This window comes from Melitaea cinxia, chromosome 29 (assembly GCF_905220565.1).
Source record: "Melitaea cinxia chromosome 29, ilMelCinx1.1, whole genome shotgun sequence".
Classification (NCBI taxonomy): Eukaryota; Metazoa; Arthropoda; class Insecta; order Lepidoptera; family Nymphalidae; genus Melitaea; species Melitaea cinxia.
In genome coordinates this window covers 3,792,650-3,811,291 of record NC_059422.1, presented here as the reverse complement: position 1 = coordinate 3,811,291, position 18,642 = coordinate 3,792,650, and the positions used below count along the sequence as shown (strand labels likewise).

The following is an 18,642-nucleotide window of genomic DNA, read 5'->3' as shown; positions in this document are numbered from 1 at the left end:
ACACTAATTGTATTTCCGAACTGTAACAAACCGCAAACTTCTGCTAAGTTCATATTGATGTTCTTTTAATTTCCTCTTCAAAAAATTGACACAACAAAATGTCTAAGAGAGGTTCGTGAATTATAAAATATCCGTTTGAATCTCTTTATATTTAAGCAAAATTACCCTGTAGCAAAGTGAAAATCACATCTTTTATCCTATATATCGTGAATGCATGTTTATTTCCATTTAGTTTTATATTTTGTCATGTGTTTTGGTCAAGTGTAAGTCGTAACGAGTGTTCTTAATGTGATATTTATTGTTTTAAGGACGTGGTGGTTCCGCGGGAGCGAAGTTCCGTATCTCACTGGGTCTCCCAGTGGGTGCTGTTATTAACTGCGCAGATAACACAGGTAAATATAATATGTTTATCATAACCTTAATATGTAACTACAGTTATGTAGGTACTGGATGCATTAGTGATGATTCTTAACTAACACATTGTGTTTTGATTCATAATGATATTTTCCTTGGCTGTGTCTGAAATCATCCAGTACAACGTACACAACTACTTTTAATATACTAATAGTTTACTAATAGTTTTGTCAAGTTAATGTTACTGATTTTGATGGAGTGAAATGGTACGAGTAAAACCAAGTTAACACATTGTATTGTATCAATTATTTAATCTTAATTCCCTTTATAATATCAACCAAACAAAATAAATTCAATTTGCTAGTAGTTAACCATTCAAAAAATAATAATTATTCAAATAGGTTTCAAATTTATTGATTATACACCAAAACTATATTTGACTTACTTAATTAAATTAAGTAACAAGTGAAACTATCACCAATTCGGAATTAATATAGTATCGAAATATGACTGATTTGCATTTATAAATATTTTAGGTGCAAAAAACCTGTATGTCATCGCTGTGCAAGGTATCAAGGGTCGCCTGAACAGGCTGCCAGCTGCCGGATCAGGTGACATGATCGTAGCCACTGTCAAGAAGGGTAAACCTGAACTTAGGAAAAAGGTATGGTTTTCTTTTAATTATTATTTTTTACTGTCTGTCGAGTTTTAAAATTGCAAATTGAAATGATAAACTTAAATTATTAACTAGTTCAATTAATTATTTTAATTAACTGTAGTGCTTAAGAATTAGTATCAGGTAATTTTTGAGTTTGATTTTCTCTAATACAATTTTTACTAAGTTTTACAAGTCTTAAAATGGCTGAAAAGTTTTTCAAATTGAAATGTTTCATTTGAATTATTAAATGTTAAGTTTGAACTCTTGATTTTAGATTTTGGTTTAGATGATAAATTTGCAATGATGATATGCCATGGTTTCGCTAATTTATCACTGAATTCACATAAAAGTGTGTTGATATCACCTTGGCTGACTGAGCATTTTTATCATCGAGACTAGAACCATAATATTTTGATACAAATATGTCTATTTATAATATTTAATTGTTAACCTTGAAGCTTAAGATTCTTATTAAAGAATTAATTACTAATTTTATATTCTAATAAACTATAAATCAGCATGAAATACTTCAATAACTTATTTTTTTTGTACCTTCTAGTTAAAGGATTAGAATTTACTTTCTTGCATATTTTAGATAGTGTAAAATAGGGAAACTGTTCTTACAATTGTAATAACAGTACAAATATTTAATTATTTCTTCCATTGTATGGTAATTTGTTTGTATTTTGTGTAATAGGTTATGCCTGCAGTGGTTATCAGGCAGCGGAAACCGTTCAGGAGGCGTGACGGGGTGTTCATATACTTTGAAGACAACGCAGGCGTTATAGTAAACAACAAGGGAGAAATGAAAGGATCAGCCATCACTGGCCCCGTAGCTAAGGAGTGTGCGGATCTCTGGCCTCGTATTGCTTCCAACGCGAGCTCTATAGCTTGAAATTAATATACGTCTAAACAAATATTTGTGATTTTATTGTAATCTCACCTTTTTTTAATTAGCTTATTTTTATTTTTTAACTGTCTTAAGCAAGCTTAAGTAGATGACATAAGATAGAATTTAGATATAAATTACACATAAAACTTTTATTATATTAATATTTTTTAACCATACAATAATTACTTGTTGGACAAAGATATGTACATCATATGAAGTTAAGACTAATCACACTGTCCTACTGTCCTCTTAGGGTATAAATTTAACAAAAAAAGTGTGTTTTTTGAATATCATATCAAAAATTGACCGCTCCAGCGGGATTCGAACCCGCGTCTCCGACTGACCGTGTCGGCGCTCTAGCCAATTAAGCTATGGAACGATGTACCCGCTAGAGCGAAATTTTTGATATGATGATTTTTATTTTCGGTTTAAGCGAACCATGGCGCCGTCTATAGTGAGTTCTTTACAGAGACCCGTAACTATTCAAAGTTTCATATTACAATGAAAATCTTTGACAGGAGACGACACCATGCTATTTTTAATATGTACGATTTTACATCGGACGGGTACATCGTTCCATAGCTTAATTGGCTAGAGCAACGACACGGTCAGTCGGAGACGCGGGTTCGAATCCCGCTGGAGCGCTCAATTTTTGATATGATATTCAAAAATATTTAGAATTCCTAATGTGTGGGTAACACAAAAATAAAATCGTACATATTAAAAAAAGTGTGTACGTAACGTAAGAAGTTATACTTCATTCACTGGCTAACTTCTTCGTTGACCAGCTAACTTCTTCGCTGACTAGCCGACTTCTTCGTTGACTAGCCGACTTCTTCGTTGACTAGCCGACTTCTTCGTTGACTAGCCGACTTCTTCGTTGACTAGCCGACTTCTTCGTTGACTAGCCGACTTCTTCGTTGACTAGCCGACTTCTTCGTTGACTAGCCGACTTCTTCGTTGACTAGCCGACTTCTTCGTTGACTAGCCGACTTCTTCGTTGACTAGCCGACTTCTTCGTTGACTAGCCGACTTCTTCGTTGACTAGCCGACTTCTTCGTTGACTAGCCGACTTCTTCGTTGACTAGCCGACTTCTTCGTTGACTAGCCGACTTCTTCGTTGACTAGCCGACTTCTTCGTTGACTAGCCGACTTCTTCGTTGACTAGCCGACTTCTTCGTTGACTAGCCGACTTCTTCGTTGACTAGCCGACTTCTTCGTTGACTAGCCGACTTCTTCGTTGACTAGCCGACTTCTTCGTTGACTAGCCGACTTCTTCGTTGACTAGCCGACTTCTTCGTTGACTAGCCGACTTCTTCGTTGACTAGCCGACTTCTTCGTTGACTAGCCGACTTCTTCGTTGACTAGCCGACTTCTTCGTTGACTAGCCGACTTCTTCGTTGACTAGCCGACTTCTTCGTTGACTAGCCGACTTCTTCGTTGACTAGCCGACTTCTTCGTTGACTAGCCGACTTCTTCGTTGACTAGCCGACTTCTTCGTTGACTAGCCGACTTCTTCGTTGACTAGCCGACTTCTTCGTTGACTAGCCGACTTCTTCGTTGACTAGCCGACTTCGTCGTTGACTAGCTAACTTCAGGTTGTCGGTTTTTTGTGTGTGGTGCGGGCGCGTATCGTAAAAATTTACTCTTGAGTTATCCCTCATTATGCATATTCAATTGTCTCATTAATACTTACAGAATTATACAAAATATTTGACATTGAGGGACTAACAACCAAACTGGAAACCAGAAGGGTTTTAGTTTGCGTACGAACATTATCATGTACAACGAAATGGCCACGTAGTATTACAAATAATAGTCTAAGTTTTCCTCGTCTTACGTGTAAAAGTTCTGCATTTTATTGTGACACTTTTTTCATTAATTACACTTCTTTAGGAGTATTAATGACTTGTCTACCGCAGAGTTGAATTCAACCCCAGATTATTTATCTACGCATATGTCACGATCTCATAAGTTTTGTACTCTGTAGTTTCCCGCGGGGTTGAATTCACATCACAAATGTTGTCTCCGCAGTTTACTGCGGGTTTGAATTCAAACCCAGATGACTAACTCGTTTTGAAATCTTATAGGTATTAATGACAACTATTTTTGTAAAAATAGTTTACAGCCGTATTTTATTACAAGACACACATTCATGCGCTCTTCATAGAGATTTAGTAAGATTCAACCGGTCAAAGTCTCCCGTACCCGCCAATTTCACCGTTATGCTTTTTGTTTGGATCGAGTTTTCTTATTTTCTTTATAAGAAACTGTATACATATTATAAACAGATGCAAAGTGTATTTTGTTTACTTTTTGAATATTTATAATGCTATTTGTCGAGGATACGTAAAATATGTATAGTTTGCTTTAAAAAAAAAACATCCTACTTTCTTGGATATTATTGCCCCAAATGTTGTTTTTAGTTTTATCGTTGCGTTGTTCATCTTCAATTCTAATTAAGTATAATTAGTTTTTCTAAATAAACTATGAAGTCCAAACCCTGTACCTACGGTAATTGCTCTACAAGTTGTAATTGAAATATCCGCCTATCATATAGAGCACCTATTTTCAAGTATAAAAAAGAAACTTTGCTGTATCACCAATATATTTCTTTTGCGGTTAGAGCTAGATAGATACTATTGTGAAACAAAATAACAGAATAAGTAGAATCAACGATAAGTCGACAAGTGTATCATAATACTATATTTTTTCGAAATATTTTTGCATCAAGACACTTTTTCTCCCTCCCTCTGAAACAAGTGCGATTTTATAATTGGTGTACGCACGTACAAACACTTTTCATACTCTTCAAAATAATATAAACGTTTTTGTTCTAAGTGTAGAAACTTGTGCGTTATGAGCAAAAAACTACGTCTCAGGTAGCGCGCGCTTATCGAATCATATTACTCGGGAGATGCGAGGTACCTAAGTGCCGTGCGGGCGGTGCAGTAGACTGAGTACGCTTCAGCCTGTAATATCCCACTACTGGGCATAAGCCTCTTTCCCCAAGTAGAAGAAGGATCAGAGCTTAATCCACCACGCTGCTCCAATGCGAGTTGGCGGATATATTCCCTACTATGAGTAACGACCGCTATCAGGTGTATATGATAACAACCGGGACCGACCTCGAACCTCGCTGGAGACTATGGGAGCTCGCGCTCGGGGAAGTCCGGTCTACCAGAGGTTAATTGTCTGTGCTTATGAAATACTTTCTGTCGAGCTATTCCAGATTTTGAGCTAGATATAAGAATTTTTTCGACCATGACACTATTGTATTATGGTTCAAAATGTTCGAGAATACTGGACAGCCGTCCAAGCTGATCCAATTACGAAGTTAAATATGCAAATTACACCTTCTCTTAATGTAGGTATATTGGGTAAGGTGGCGAATGCTAGCGTGACCCCTCTCGCACCACCCAGGCGGATGACTGCTCACACGTGGTGGTTTTTAGTCAGTAGGAGTCTGACATAACCCTCTGGCGCCCCCGCGCTGGAGGGTATCCATGACGGATTTTCCCCACGTAAAAAAAAAGGTATATTGGGTAAATAAAACAAAATGATTATAGAAAGACATACATTACTTACAATATGCAATCTTAGTTTAGGTGTTAATGTAATAATGTTACGTAAAGCACTTTAAACATATCCACATTATAAACTTTGTTCATTTAAAAGAGCGGTAAACAAAAATGTAAGAATATTCAAAAATAAGTTACCAGAACCAAAAATTTTAAATTAAGTTGTGGATAACGTATAATCTAAATGATACTTCGTTAACCCTTATGGTTACGGGGCCGTCTATAAAATACGTCACGCAAAATTTTACCATTTTGGACGAACTTGTCATGCTAAATCACATTTTTAACCGACTTCAAACAGGAGGATATTGTCAATTCGGTTGGTATTTTTTGTTATGTACACCTATAACGCCGAAATTTTTGATCCGATTTACTTAATTCTTTAATTTAATTTAGCTCAGTAGTTTTTATTTTATGAACATTTTTGCTAACTTGGACAATGTAAATTTAACGATTTCAGAAATAGCGACACGATGACGGTTGCAATTTCGATGATCAGTTTCGTAAAAAAGGTTATACGCGCTAGACTTGGGTAACTCATGAGAGTGATACAAATGCAACATATCTTTTCAAGTGAGCTAGACTCTCATCAGCTCACTTACGTTTCAAATATATCTCCAGCTCACTAGGCTTATGATTCATTTCGACTGACGTACTGAGTGAGAGTAAACGAGACAGAGCTAGTGTAACTCGATCGGACGATGGCGTTTATCATGCGAAAGAGAGAGATAGTTAGCTATGGCTCTGTATCTTTTCAATTCATATTTCACAACGTCATAGACTCAATCATCTTGCTTTGAACAAGCGAAAAAGTATTTTTTAACGACAACATAAGGTTGCACTTTGGTTGCATTGTAAAATTATTTAACTAAGCTAAATGAGTGATATATATCCTAAGATCAAAATGATGTATATCTCTCTTTTCTTTTCAGTGATATACACTTCGCATGGCTAATACGCGCCACACAAAACGCGTCTCTTACGCGTTAACAGCAGCAATGTATTCTATCTCATTCTCTCCTATAAATTTATGAATTTCTTTCTTTGTTATGACGAATTTTTTATCGAGTTTCAAATCACGATTCTAGAGTACCTAGTTTCACTTTTAAAAAAATCTTAGACAAACTTATTTGCAAACGTATTTCATTGACAGCCCCAATGGATAATACGGAAACTATTAACAAAAACACATCTTAATACTAAATCCACAAATATATTTTAAAGTGCAATACATAATGAGTTAATGATACTATCGTCTTTTCCTGTGAGTCTTTGTCGGTCCCTTGACGAAGCACCAGTCCACGGATATCGCTTGTCCGAGAATATCAGCTCCGTCTAGAGCCTCACGGGCACTCTGTAACAGAAATAATATTGAGATTCATATAAACATAACTGATTTTGTTTTTTTTTCTTGTATATTTCTATGTTACATTTTATATTAATGTAGACTGGTTAGATTATTTTTCAAGCTGTCTGGTAGTTCTAGCGCACTATTATCGAAACAGATAAAGCAGAATAATGGGACATCCACTAATTAAGTGAGCTATTTTTCGATCAGTTTAGAACCCTTCCCCCCCTTAGGTGAGATTTGCCTGCAGGACCTCCCCGTCCCTTACGTGAGATTGACGCTGAATATAATAGAGATTGACGGGAAATATTAACTGTTCAAGTGTACTATAGTTAATTTATTTCAATTAAATAAAGATAAAGCAAAAACTAAATAATTTTAATAGCCATGAGATTTAATATCATATCATATAATCATATGTGGGTAAAATGAACACTCAAAATATATATTTTTTAAATTTTTTATAATTTTTGAACTTGATGTGAGATTTTCGATTATCCCCCTCGGTTCAAATGTGATTTGGTGAGATTTCATTGAACCCCCCCCCCATTCTGAACACACGTAATTCATGGATGTCCAGCTTCTTAGTTAGCTTTGTTTTTATTTTTCTCCTAGCTCTATTATTTAAAATTTCTTTTACACAAACCTTGCCCCGGCAATAACAAAAAAAAAAAAAAAAAACAATTTAGTGCAGTCATTTCTAAGTTAAGCGCCACACATACATCTTACAAATTCATTTTTATTTATATACATAGCTACATGAAACAACTTACGGCTGCCTGTTTGTATGTTTCATATTCAACTAAGGCATATCCCTTCAAGAAGCCAGTACGACGGTCGAGATTCAAGTGTATATTTTTGATTTCTCCAAACTCAGAAAACTGGTTCTGTAAATAAATACAATAATTTATATTACTATATTAACAGATACAAGGTATTGTTTGTCTGCCTCATTCCTGCTCCCAAAGAGAAACTGATCTAGAGTATGACTTTTTTAAATACATAAAAAAAGCAAATAAAAAAGTTTAAACACTACAGATTTTATTTATAATTAGTAATTCTTTGAGAAAATATAGCTTTGCATCATCAATTTCACATCTACACTTCAATGTTGGTTGTAATGAAATTTAATACAAAATTTAAGAGCTTCGTGCCTAAGGAAAAACTTACAATGTATAATATGATATGAAACAATATACTATGTAAGTGAAATAAAACTCCAGGTGGACAGTGTGACCTGTGTGAAAAACTATATAGATGTTTTGGACTTTTTAAACAGTAATAAAACTCTTTATTTCACACACCAAAATAAATAAATCAGATTTATTCCGAACAATATACACAAAACCGATCTCATTGTATAAAAATATTCCTCTTCCAATCAACTTTGGATATAGGACACTTTTATTTTTCAAATTTTCTAGTAAAATATGTACCTGTATATCTTCCTCCTGTGCTTCTTCATGAACATTGCTGACAAACAGAATCCAACCTTCCACTGATCTCTGTGGCCCCGGAGTGTTGCCATCTCCTTCAGGGGCTAGACTGTCATATCTAGAAGTAAAGATGACAACAGATGAAATCAAAGGAGTTATGTAACAGGTATTGATTAGAAACTAGTTGTACCCTGCGTGTGTTGCTATGCTTTTTTTGAATTTTTTTTTGGTCGTACCAACTCAGAAACTTTTGTGGGCTCATGCACAACACTGGTGAAGATCATGTATAGTTAACGATTCTATAAAGGACATACAGACAAACATTCACATATATATATTTATATAGATTAACATATAAAAACTTAATTTAAACAGCCTATTTTAGTATCAAAGTATTAGACATAATTAGAAAATATTTTATTAGACACATAAACATCCATACTATACTTTAGGCCAGCAATGACTAACAAAAAGAATATTTAGTCTTCAGAAAGTGTTGATTGTTGGAGCAAGGTTAAGAAAATTTGTACACATTTCTAGACCATGTTGTCAATAACAGTACTCTGTTCTAATTTTAAAATTATCCATGGGTAGGTAGTAAGCACTATATGATTGTTAGATTTTTTACTCTTTGACCCTATTTCGTACTACCTACATAAAAAAAGTAATTCATGGACAATTTTTCTAGGTAGAGTATAAGCATTTCACACTTAATGGCTATCACTAGTATGTGACTACCGGATTGTGAGACACCAACAAAACACAACCACAAACGCACAGCAGCATTTTAAAGATGAAATTTTGACGATTTTCTTACCTGCCTCTGTTACCTCTTTCGGAACCGCCACCAGATTCCGAACCAAAACCACGTCCTTTACGTTTCCGCGCCTTTTCCTTCAAACGCGCAATTCCCTCTAAAAATAATCAATAAATAAATATGTTTTCGTACTAAGCTTACAAATTAATTTGGAAAATGAAGTGTTCCAATTGAGTGATTCAAACCTAACCTACTTTAATATACCGTTGTTTTTTTTTTGAAAAGCAAGTAAATATGTCTTTATAAAACTTTTAAAACACAAAATAAGGCATATCTCTAGTAGTATTCGAAATTATACGTAAAAATAATAATTTAGGGAAAGTTATTCTACATACGTTCACCGTCCTCATCAACTTCGAATTCCTCTGAATTTTCAATATCCAAAACGTCGGCCATATTGCTTTATAATAAATGGAAATAAATATTTATCAATTTATGTAATATATCTTATAATGCAAGTTTTAATATGTTAAACCTTTATGAAACTATTTATGTATTTCTTTATTCTATAACATGAAACATTTATTTAGATTTGTTTGACACGCATAAGGAAAAACAGATTATAAAATATATAAGAACAATTGCAGATAGTGTAACAATAAAAATACGAATTTATTATTTTATTTTTAAAAGAATTAGTATAAACGATTTTTCAGTATAGATAAGACTGTTACTTTATTTATTTAAATGTATCTATATGTTATGTAAATTTTAAACCCTAACGTAGTTCTTACAATTTACATGCTAGAAAAATAATAATAAAAAAAATACTTCCGTCATTGCTATCTTTCAAAACTTTAGTATAATTCTTTTATATAATAATATTTTTAGTTTCAAAAATTACAAAAAATTGAAAATGAGTGTCTTTAATTTATGGGTAAATGAAATTAAAGAGCCTAAATTAAAAACGTGTTTATCTTATGATGACAGATTTAAGTCTCCAACAAAAACGTCTAGGTCATCATCTCCACAAAGTAGAGTTGGTGAAGCAATTCTCAATAACTATATTGAACTAATAAACTCTAAATCGAATTTATCTGCGGATCCAAGACAAACAGAAGCACTTGATAAACCGTTTGATTTTTGTGATGATGAAGAATTTGCTTTTGGAATTAATTTACTCAATAATAATGTTGCATGTGTTGGGGATAACATAACAAAACTCATACAAATGGGTAAGATTTACTTACTTCTTTAGTTACCAAGCAAATTAAAAAAGTGTTTTTACAATTTTTGAAAGATAAGGTGTGGACTGTGGAAGTGTGGACCGTGGAAATCACATTTTATTTTAAAGTTTTGTTTTTAACATAGAGCAATATTTTCATCAATGTCATTTTTTTATTAAAAAAAAAACCATTGCGATTTTGACAACTTGTCATCCTGTGAAAGTTTTTACTTGTGCCGTGTTTAATTCAGCTTATGCTTTAAATTCAGAGATAAAAATAGTATAAATATACATTCGTGTATAACAATACCAAAATATTTGTAACATAGAAACATGCCGGAAGTATCTCTTAAAGATACTATCATAACGTCTCTAAACGGTAAATATATTTTTACGTAAATTCAATCATTATTTACATTGTCGTATTACATAATGTTTTTTACTATATTTAGACTCTTTGACACCATTATTTAATTATAGATGCGGTGTGCCCTAAATAAATAAGAAGAGATTCAACATAGTTACATCATTGTATGATATTTTATAGTTTAAAATGACAATCGATGATTTTGTATTTGGTATATATTTACTATTTGAAATGCGTGATTTTTATTAGTTTACAGTGATTTATGGTGATTTTGAACATGTGACTAATAAAATATATAACATACCTGAAACATAAAAATCTCCATTAATACGAGAATATGTATCTATGGAAATATATTTTATTATTAGGGCCTTTTTCACTGGTTGGCTATTAAGGCTATCTGATGATATCCAACAGATGACTGAGGTAGGGTGCAGTAGGAAATTTCTTGCTCAAAATATGGAGCAGCCTGACTGGGGTAGTACCTTGACGTTACAGAAGGTCACAGTTAAATAATACTGCTTTCAAGCAGTGTTGTGTTCTTGTGTGAATAAGGTAACCAGAGCTCCTGGGAGAATTAGGGATAGCGTCAGCAACAAGCTTGCAATACTTCAGGTGTTGCAGTCATCTATAAGCTACGGTAATTGCTTACCATCCGGTGAGTCATAAGCTTATTTGCCGATCTAGTTGTATAAAAAAAAAAGAAAGCTTCTGATGCATTTTGCATTATCACTATCAAATTTCATTTTTAAGTTTAGTATATATCTGTTTATAAATGGAGATCTAAAATTTTTGTTATTATTGAGGTGAAATAGATAATGGCCTATTTTACCCCCTGTGGTTACAGCTAATAGTGACTGCGCAGGATATAGTTTGTCAACCGCCAGTGAACCAGGCCCTTATTGTAACAAGATAGCATGTTTTATTTTTAAACAATACCTGTTAAACATATAAAAATATGTCTTTGTAAATCTTTCTTACCTTTGAGTGTAGTGTCTAATCATTACATATGGGTGTTTACTTGTCTAAACTTTTTGTTACTTAATTTCCAATGAAGAGTATTTGATCGTGTTTATACATTGTAGCACAAGAACCATGGCCGGACAATGTAAAGCTGTTCCAACCTTACGAGGTGGAACAAATATTGCTCCCGGATAATGCTAGCTGTTTAGCTGTTCAAGCTTTCTTAAAGGTAAGAGTATAGAATTTTTTTTATATTGTGTGTAGGCTGTTAATGCTGTTTACATTGAACCTGCTCTGCTGTAATATTTTTAAAGATGCAACAATAATGGCTTTGAAAATACTTTTTAAATATGCCTTTTCATTTCTTTCTAGATGTGCAGCCTACCATTCGAAGTGGAAATGCGTTGGAACGCAGAGTTCATGTCACCGTCTGGACGAGTTCCCTTCATTAAATGTGGAGCGTTTGTAGTGTCAGAATTGGAGCCGATCGTACATTTTGCAGCCAATAAGGGTGTGACTCTATGTTCAAACTTATCTACAGAAGAAAGGGCTGAGATGAGAGCGTATATGAGTTTGATTACGAATGTTCTGGTTAATGCTGAGGTATGTAATTTTTGTTACTTAGTTTTGAAGTTGGTTAAGTATGATAATGATTAGTAAAATAATGTCTCCTATGTATATAGTTGAAACTTAGTAAAGGCAGTTGCTTTGACTAATAACTTTCAAGTATAATGTATAATAGACAGAGTACTTAAGTTCTCATTAAGGTAGGGCAGGAAATTTGGAGCATCCTGACTGGGTAAGTATTTTACAGCTTACAGAAGATCACAGTCAAATAATACTGCTTTCAAGTAGTGTTGTGTTCCTTGCGCATATGCATTGGTGTGCATGAACTTGAAAATTTATGCAACTTTGCTTAAAACACACAGCTGCTAACTGTACTTTTGACGTACATGGTAACGATCACACAGCTAAGTCATAATGCACTCAAGTAATGTCATGTTGCTGTCGTGAGTAAAGTGGCCAGAGTTCCTGGGGAGGGTCGGGTAGGGTCGGCAACGCACTAGCTATACTTCTAGTTTATAATAATTTAGTAATCACTTTGCATTACAGCTGTACATATCATGGGTAGATCAAGAAACTTTCAACACAGTGACTCGTGTACGTAATTCTTCTGTGTATCCTTGGCCACTGGGATGGTTTCAGACAAGGTCGAAACGATCAAGTGTTATAAAGAGATTGAAAGCGCTTCACTGGTATGATAAAACATTGGAACAGGTTTTGGCTGATGTAAGTTATTTATTATTAAATGTAAAGTTTCGATCGAGTTGGTTAAAATTCTTGGTTATTATTCTTTTTTTATATATCTTAATAATAAAATAATAAATAAAGACGTGGATAGCAATAAATTACATTTCTTCTGAGGTTTTACTTTAGTGCTATAATTTGGGAGTTTTTCCCTAAAGGCCTGTCTACTCTTTAATATTGCTGATGTCTATGGGTGGGATTAGTCATTTTATCGTATGGTACTGTTGGCTTGTTTGCCCTGATTATTGAAAAAAAAAAACCAGATAAATATGTTAGGTCTATAGCGAAACTACATCGTAACTGCAATAATCTACTATTAAATAATTTTAATAATTTTTCTTAATCTTCAATTTTCCGGTTTAAAAATAATTTAAAATTATTGATTTAGAATTACTTTATTAATATTTCAGGTTGAACAGTGCTGCAATTCACTCAGTCAGCGATTAGGGGACAGGGATTACTTCTTTGGGACGTAAGTTTGTTTCATTTATGATTATATTGATTAAAAATTATCTTTTTTGTCTGCCATTTTGAATAAATTAATTTGGTATTAGGTTATTTTAAAAAAAAAATTGGTACAGATTGTTTTAATCTTTCTTTCGTTTAAGTTCTTTAAAAATCGTTAAAAAAATTAATTTTGATTACCCATATCCTGGTGCATTTAGAAAGTGTTCATAGACTATGTTTGTAAACCAGAGTATCTTTTGATAATTAAAAATTACATAATAGCAACACTAATTTCGGCACTTGGAATTCCTATGGAAATGGAAAAATTTCCCGATAGACAATATCCTAAATCCAATCCTTTGTCTAGACCAACTCCCTTGGATGCTCTACTATACGGTCATATGAAAGCGTTGCTATCAGCGAACGGTCCTAAAGCGGTTTTAATGATAAAACCTATTACGAACGCTCTCTTGAGACACTTCCTAAGAATGTCTAACATCACTCAGATGAAATTGACGGTATGTTTGTTTGATTATTTAATTGATTTTTCTTGATTTAATGGAAATGTTATTAAATTGATATTAAATGTTCGTTGTAACATTTTTACGACATTAACAATTGGTATTTACTTTTTTATTGTAAGCAAAAACAGTTATAGGATACAATAGAGGATAGGTTAGTCAAAACTCTAATATGTACACAAATAAAGGTCATAAAGTACATGATATTAATCTCTTATGATGTTGTCCATTTTGAATGGGGGTAATATATAATTATGTAATTTATTTTTAGTGAAATCTTAAATCGGTAATCTACATATATAAGGCTCCTATTCCGTGTCATAATTCCTTTTGACAGTTTAAATTAACTATTAGTAGCGATAGTGTTTTAAAGATACTCATATCTAGCGTCAAAAAATAAATAATTTCTCATTCTCTTACTCTTTCCATTCTCCCTTTTCCATTCCATTTCATTTTTATCCTGTTCTTTTGAAGTTATACTTCTTTTGGCGCGCTAGGCAAAAATGATGAGTGTAAATTTATACGATGCGCGCGCAACCCGTAACAAACAACCGACATCTTGAAATTTTATTTTTATGTCACTAGGTCGGCAAACAAGCGTACGGCTCACCTGATGGTAAGCGATTACCGTAGCTTATAGACACCTGCAACACCAGAAGCATCGCAAGCGCGTTGCCGACCCAATCCCCAATCCCCCCAGGAGCTCTGGTCACCTTACTCACCAACAGAAACACAATACTGCTTGAAAATAGTTTTATTTTGCTGTGATCTTCTGTAAGGTCGAGGTACTACCCCAGTCGGGCTGCTCCATATTTTGAGCAGGAAATTCCTGTTGTGCCCTACCTCAGTTAGAAGTTAGCTAGTCAACGAGAAATAAGTTAGAGCAACGTGAAATTAGTTAGCCAATGAAGTATAACTTCTTATGTGCGTGACTTCTACACACCCTTTTTTTTCCAAAACATAGCCTCAAGAAGAATATTTAGTAACTCAAGGTTGTCAATTATGTGTAAAACGTCGCATGTCTCCTGTACGAAGCCTTTCACAAGTAAGGCGTTCTAAGGTGTGCATTAAAAATAGAGAGAGTGAGAAATGTGGCAAGGATGTTTTCGGTTATTATTATTGTACTTTTTACAGTATTAGAGGCTATTTTGTTTGGTGATAATAAAATATTGATAGTTTTATATTAAATATATTTTAAATATTCTTGTTAGAGAATTATATTTTTATTTTATTAGTAAGTAGTTTTTATTGAATTGGTATCTGAGAAAATTGCTCTCAGTTTAAAAACATACCTTTTTTTGTTATATTATGATATATAATTCAGTTGTTGTTTTTTTTTTTTTTTGGCAGTATATTAATTTATATTTCGCTTCGGCCTGCAATATCCCACTTCTGGGCATAGGCCTCTTTCCCCATGTAGGAGAAGGAGTAGGATATATTGGAACAGTAGGATAATTTGGAGGAGTAGGATAATTTATATTTATAAAAAGTTATTAATTAGTAGTACGTTAATGTAGTGTTTGTCATTTTCGTTTTCGTAAAAAAAAATATTTTTTTTAAATGATTTCCGTTCTATTTAATCTTAATAATTATTATTAATTATTTAATCTTCTGGAGATGCTAGAGTAAAATATTAATTAGAGTTTCAAATGTAGAATTTAAGATACATACATTTATACTATTCTAAGTATAACGTTTATTCTGAAACAGGGTTTAAACCTTTCGCATCAAAACAAATAATAATAATGACGTCCCGTGATGGGAAAATAACTTGCGAGTATAATACAAACAGGAACATCACTAAATCGACACTAAACGAATCGAATCAATTTATTATCGATATCATGGATGATATTATCACTAAAGTCGATGAAATAGCAGATAATAAATATACAGATATTGTTAAAAATGAATTTGAAGTTATTGCTTTTCCAAATAAGAATTTTGCTAGTTTTGAAAATAAAGTAAATGATTTGGATACGATTAACGAAAGTGGGACCGATATGACAGTTTCTGATTTGACAGAAGAGGTGATAAAGGTTATCGATAGTGTCGTGGATGATGCGTTTATCGATAATGGAGTTATCGATGTTATTACGAAGAATAGTTCGGAGCTTTTTATGGATTCTAGGTAAAATTTAGATTTTTAAGTTATTTATTAAATAATTTAATTTTACCTTTTAGTTTTGAGCCGTAGTTAATATCAGTTTAATCTGTGATTTTTGGTATTGGAATTTAGGTAAGAGAAATATTTATTTTAAATCTTTAACGTTCAACTCTAGCATGTGCAGATGCATATACGCAGTGATGTTTATGCACTACTAAATATTATGATATGTAATGTAATTTTTATTAAAGTACACACAAATGTTACAAATGGTGTGAAGATCACAACTAAATAACACTGCTCACGGTAGTGTTGTGTTTCTGTGTGAGTAAGGTAGTGTCGGGGGGTAGAGCCGGAAACGCGCTTACGATGCTTCTGGTGTTGCAGGCGATAGGCAACAGTAAAAACTTATTAGTATATGGACAGTACGCTTGTATGCCACTATACACATAGTCAGTGACGTAGCGAACTTAACTCGCGTTCGGGGCACAATAACTTTTTAGCGCCCCCCTCTTTCGCCCCCCTCATTCGAAAACCATATAGTCCAGCAATTTTGCGCCCCTTTGTGAATAAAGCCTGGGGCATCCCCCTTGCCCCCCTCCCGTCACTACGCCATTGCACATAGTACAGAATTTTTATAATATTTTATAATTTTGGCAGGAATAATGATAATATACAACAATTGAATAATGAAAAAGTACTTGATAAAGTACTTACAAGCTGTTCTAAAGATAACATACACGATGGACTAGTGAAAGGTTTTTTTTTATTGCATTTTTTTTACTTTTTTTCTAGTTTTTATATAATCTTTTTAATCTGTAGTGTCTGCCTCTTTGATCATTAGATGATCAATTTAAAATATTAATACATATAATTTTAAAAGTTATAATAATATTACCCTGTAAATAAATACAATTTAAATTTAGTAAAAAAATAATTAAAGGGAATTCATTACAGATAAAAAAATCTCTTGTATATAATCACAGATCATAATCTCTTTAGTTTCTAGTATAATTGTAAAAAAAACTACATAATTTTATTTTAATTGAAAATTTATATAAAAATAACGTTTTTAGATCCGATTTTGACAGTAAAAGTGCCGAGTAAAGAAAGAATGAGTATTGAAAGTTTTCTAAGATTCATTTCTAGACAAAATAAAGAGCATAATAATTATCAAGAAGATTAATATCTAGATTATTTATCTAAAGAATGTGGATGAAGTAAAACAAATTTTAAAAATTATAAAATAATAAAATTGATTATTGATATTATTTATGTTTCAAATTAACAGTTACTATAAATAAATATTTGTTGTTTATTTTGTTTGATTTTATTTTTACAAAATGGCAGATAAATTCGATGCCACCTACTCATAATGTCGGCTTTAATGATTATAATAAATATTAATACATATTTCCAATTGAAGAATATGTAGTATGTTTCTCTAATGACACAAAACCGCTTCATTAAAGAACTAATTTCCGACTTTATGCGTAATAGGGATCGACATTTATAATTAAGTTGTTTGCATGAAATGTTCTGTCATCTTTAAATTAATTTTTGTTGAAGTAGCTAGCAGCAGAAAATATCTTGCTCGAAATATGGAGCAGCCCGACTGGGGGTAGTACCTCGACCTTACAGAAGATCACAGCTAAATATGCTATCAAGCAGTTTTGTGTACCTGTGGCGAGTAAGGTAGCCAAGGCTTGGGGAGACGTTAAGATAGGTTCGGCAACGAACTTATAATGCTTCTGTGTTGCAGGCGTCGCTAGGTTACGGTATTTCCTTACCATTGAGTGGGTTGTAAGTTTGTTTGCCACTTCAGTAGCTTAAAAAAATGGCGGTGTTTTCTGCTCCAGGGTTGTGGGTTCGAATCCCGTACCGAGTCTGTGTGTAATATAGATTTATTAATACATAGCATATTATAAAAAATTCAGACTCAGAATTTTAGTATTATAATTCTAAAGTTTGGTTGAACATTTGTGAAACATTGGAAAGATAAACGACTTATTTAGATTTGAGTTAGAACAATACAAGCCTGTGTTTTTATTTGGAATCGGAAGTTACAGATGGGTTATATTCAATAACTATATAATCTCATGGTCATTTGTCAACAGTCCAACGGAACTCGACGCTCTGGTATTCGGTCACGTTTTTACGATAATCACGACAAGACTGCCTTGTCGTAAACTCGCTGACACAGTGAGGCGACACGACACGCTCGTCGCTCTCGCGAAACGAATCGACGAGCAGTACTTTAAGCGTCCCTAGCGCGAGATCTTCAAGGACATCTCAACAGTTTTTAAGAGTCCTTGAATATCCCCTTTTCTGAACTGTCATTGTGTTACTAAATAGATTTTATTTCCGTAAATGTTAGACGCTGTAACCTTACCTCTTTAGGTATAAATTCTTTTATATATAAAAAAAAAACAACTGTGCTTACGAACCGTTTAAATTCAATAACGAACATTTTGAATTTCGAACATGTCGTGTTCGAAGTCTACGCTCGTGAGCAAAACGAATCGTTTCTTTTTAATATAGAAACCGGTCTTTAGTCGTTTTTATTTTTGCTTAATTTTTTAAGCAAAATATAAAATATTGATATTACACGTCACCTGTTGACGGTTTCTTTTTTTAATTTTTGGAAATTAAAAAAAGGAATATTAATAATGTCAGTA

General features: G+C 33.2%; 3 protein-coding genes across 3 annotated transcripts; 2 read left to right on the top strand and 1 right to left on the bottom strand.

Annotated features, from left to right (window-relative positions):
• On the top strand, positions 1-1,931 carry LOC123668000 (60S ribosomal protein L23). The gene is made up of 4 exons (XM_045601824.1): positions 1-111; positions 309-392; positions 891-1,018; positions 1,710-1,931. Exons 1-4 carry the CDS (start codon positions 99-101, stop codon positions 1,905-1,907), a joined length of 423 nt encoding a protein of 140 aa, XP_045457780.1. The 5' UTR covers positions 1-98; the 3' UTR covers positions 1,908-1,931.
• Positions 1,932-5,467: 3,536 nt separating this feature from the next.
• On the bottom strand, positions 5,468-9,666 carry LOC123667841 (RNA-binding protein 8A). The gene is made up of 5 exons (XM_045601679.1): positions 9,422-9,666; positions 9,087-9,183; positions 8,270-8,387; positions 7,607-7,720; positions 5,468-6,839 (listed from the first exon to the last, which is right to left on the bottom strand). The coding sequence occupies exons 1-5, from the start codon at positions 9,480-9,482 to the stop codon at positions 6,735-6,737; spliced, it is 495 nt and encodes a 164-aa protein (XP_045457635.1). The 5' UTR covers positions 9,483-9,666; the 3' UTR covers positions 5,468-6,734.
• A 276-nt stretch (positions 9,667-9,942) lies between these two features.
• On the top strand, positions 9,943-18,235 carry LOC123667741. Its single transcript, XM_045601580.1, has 9 exons — positions 9,943-10,261; positions 11,704-11,810; positions 11,954-12,184; positions 12,695-12,871; positions 13,300-13,361; positions 13,704-13,854; positions 14,822-14,966; positions 15,568-15,988; positions 18,082-18,235. The coding sequence occupies exons 1-9, from the start codon at positions 9,943-9,945 to the stop codon at positions 18,233-18,235; spliced, it is 1,767 nt and encodes a 588-aa protein (XP_045457536.1).
• The last annotated feature ends 407 nt before the right edge of the window (positions 18,236-18,642 follow it).

Excerpts from the sequence above, each read along its gene's own strand:
- LOC123667741 (XM_045601580.1), top strand. The coding sequence starts at position 9,943 with ATGAGTGTCTTTAATTTATGGGTAAATGAAATTAAAGAGCCTAAATTA. Across the intron at positions 12,185-12,694 it reads ATGTTCTGGTTAATGCTGAG|CTGTACATATCATGGGTAGA; the intron begins GTATGTAATTTT and ends TTTGCATTACAG. Across the intron at positions 13,855-14,821 it reads TCACTCAGATGAAATTGACG|CCTCAAGAAGAATATTTAGT; the intron begins GTATGTTTGTTT and ends TCCAAAACATAG.
- LOC123667841 (XM_045601679.1), bottom strand. The coding sequence starts at position 9,482 with ATGGCCGACGTTTTGGATATTGAAAATTCAGAGGAATTCGAAGTTGAT. Across the intron at positions 7,721-8,269 it reads CACAGGAGGAAGATATACAG|AACCAGTTTTCTGAGTTTGG; the intron begins GTACATATTTTA and ends ATTTATTTACAG. Across the intron at positions 6,840-7,606 it reads AAACATACAAACAGGCAGCC|AGTGCCCGTGAGGCTCTAGA; the intron begins GTAAGTTGTTTC and ends TTTCTGTTACAG.
- LOC123668000 (XM_045601824.1), top strand. Across the intron at positions 393-890 it reads TAACTGCGCAGATAACACAG|GTGCAAAAAACCTGTATGTC; the intron begins GTAAATATAATA and ends TAAATATTTTAG. Across the intron at positions 1,019-1,709 it reads AACCTGAACTTAGGAAAAAG|GTTATGCCTGCAGTGGTTAT; the intron begins GTATGGTTTTCT and ends TTTGTGTAATAG.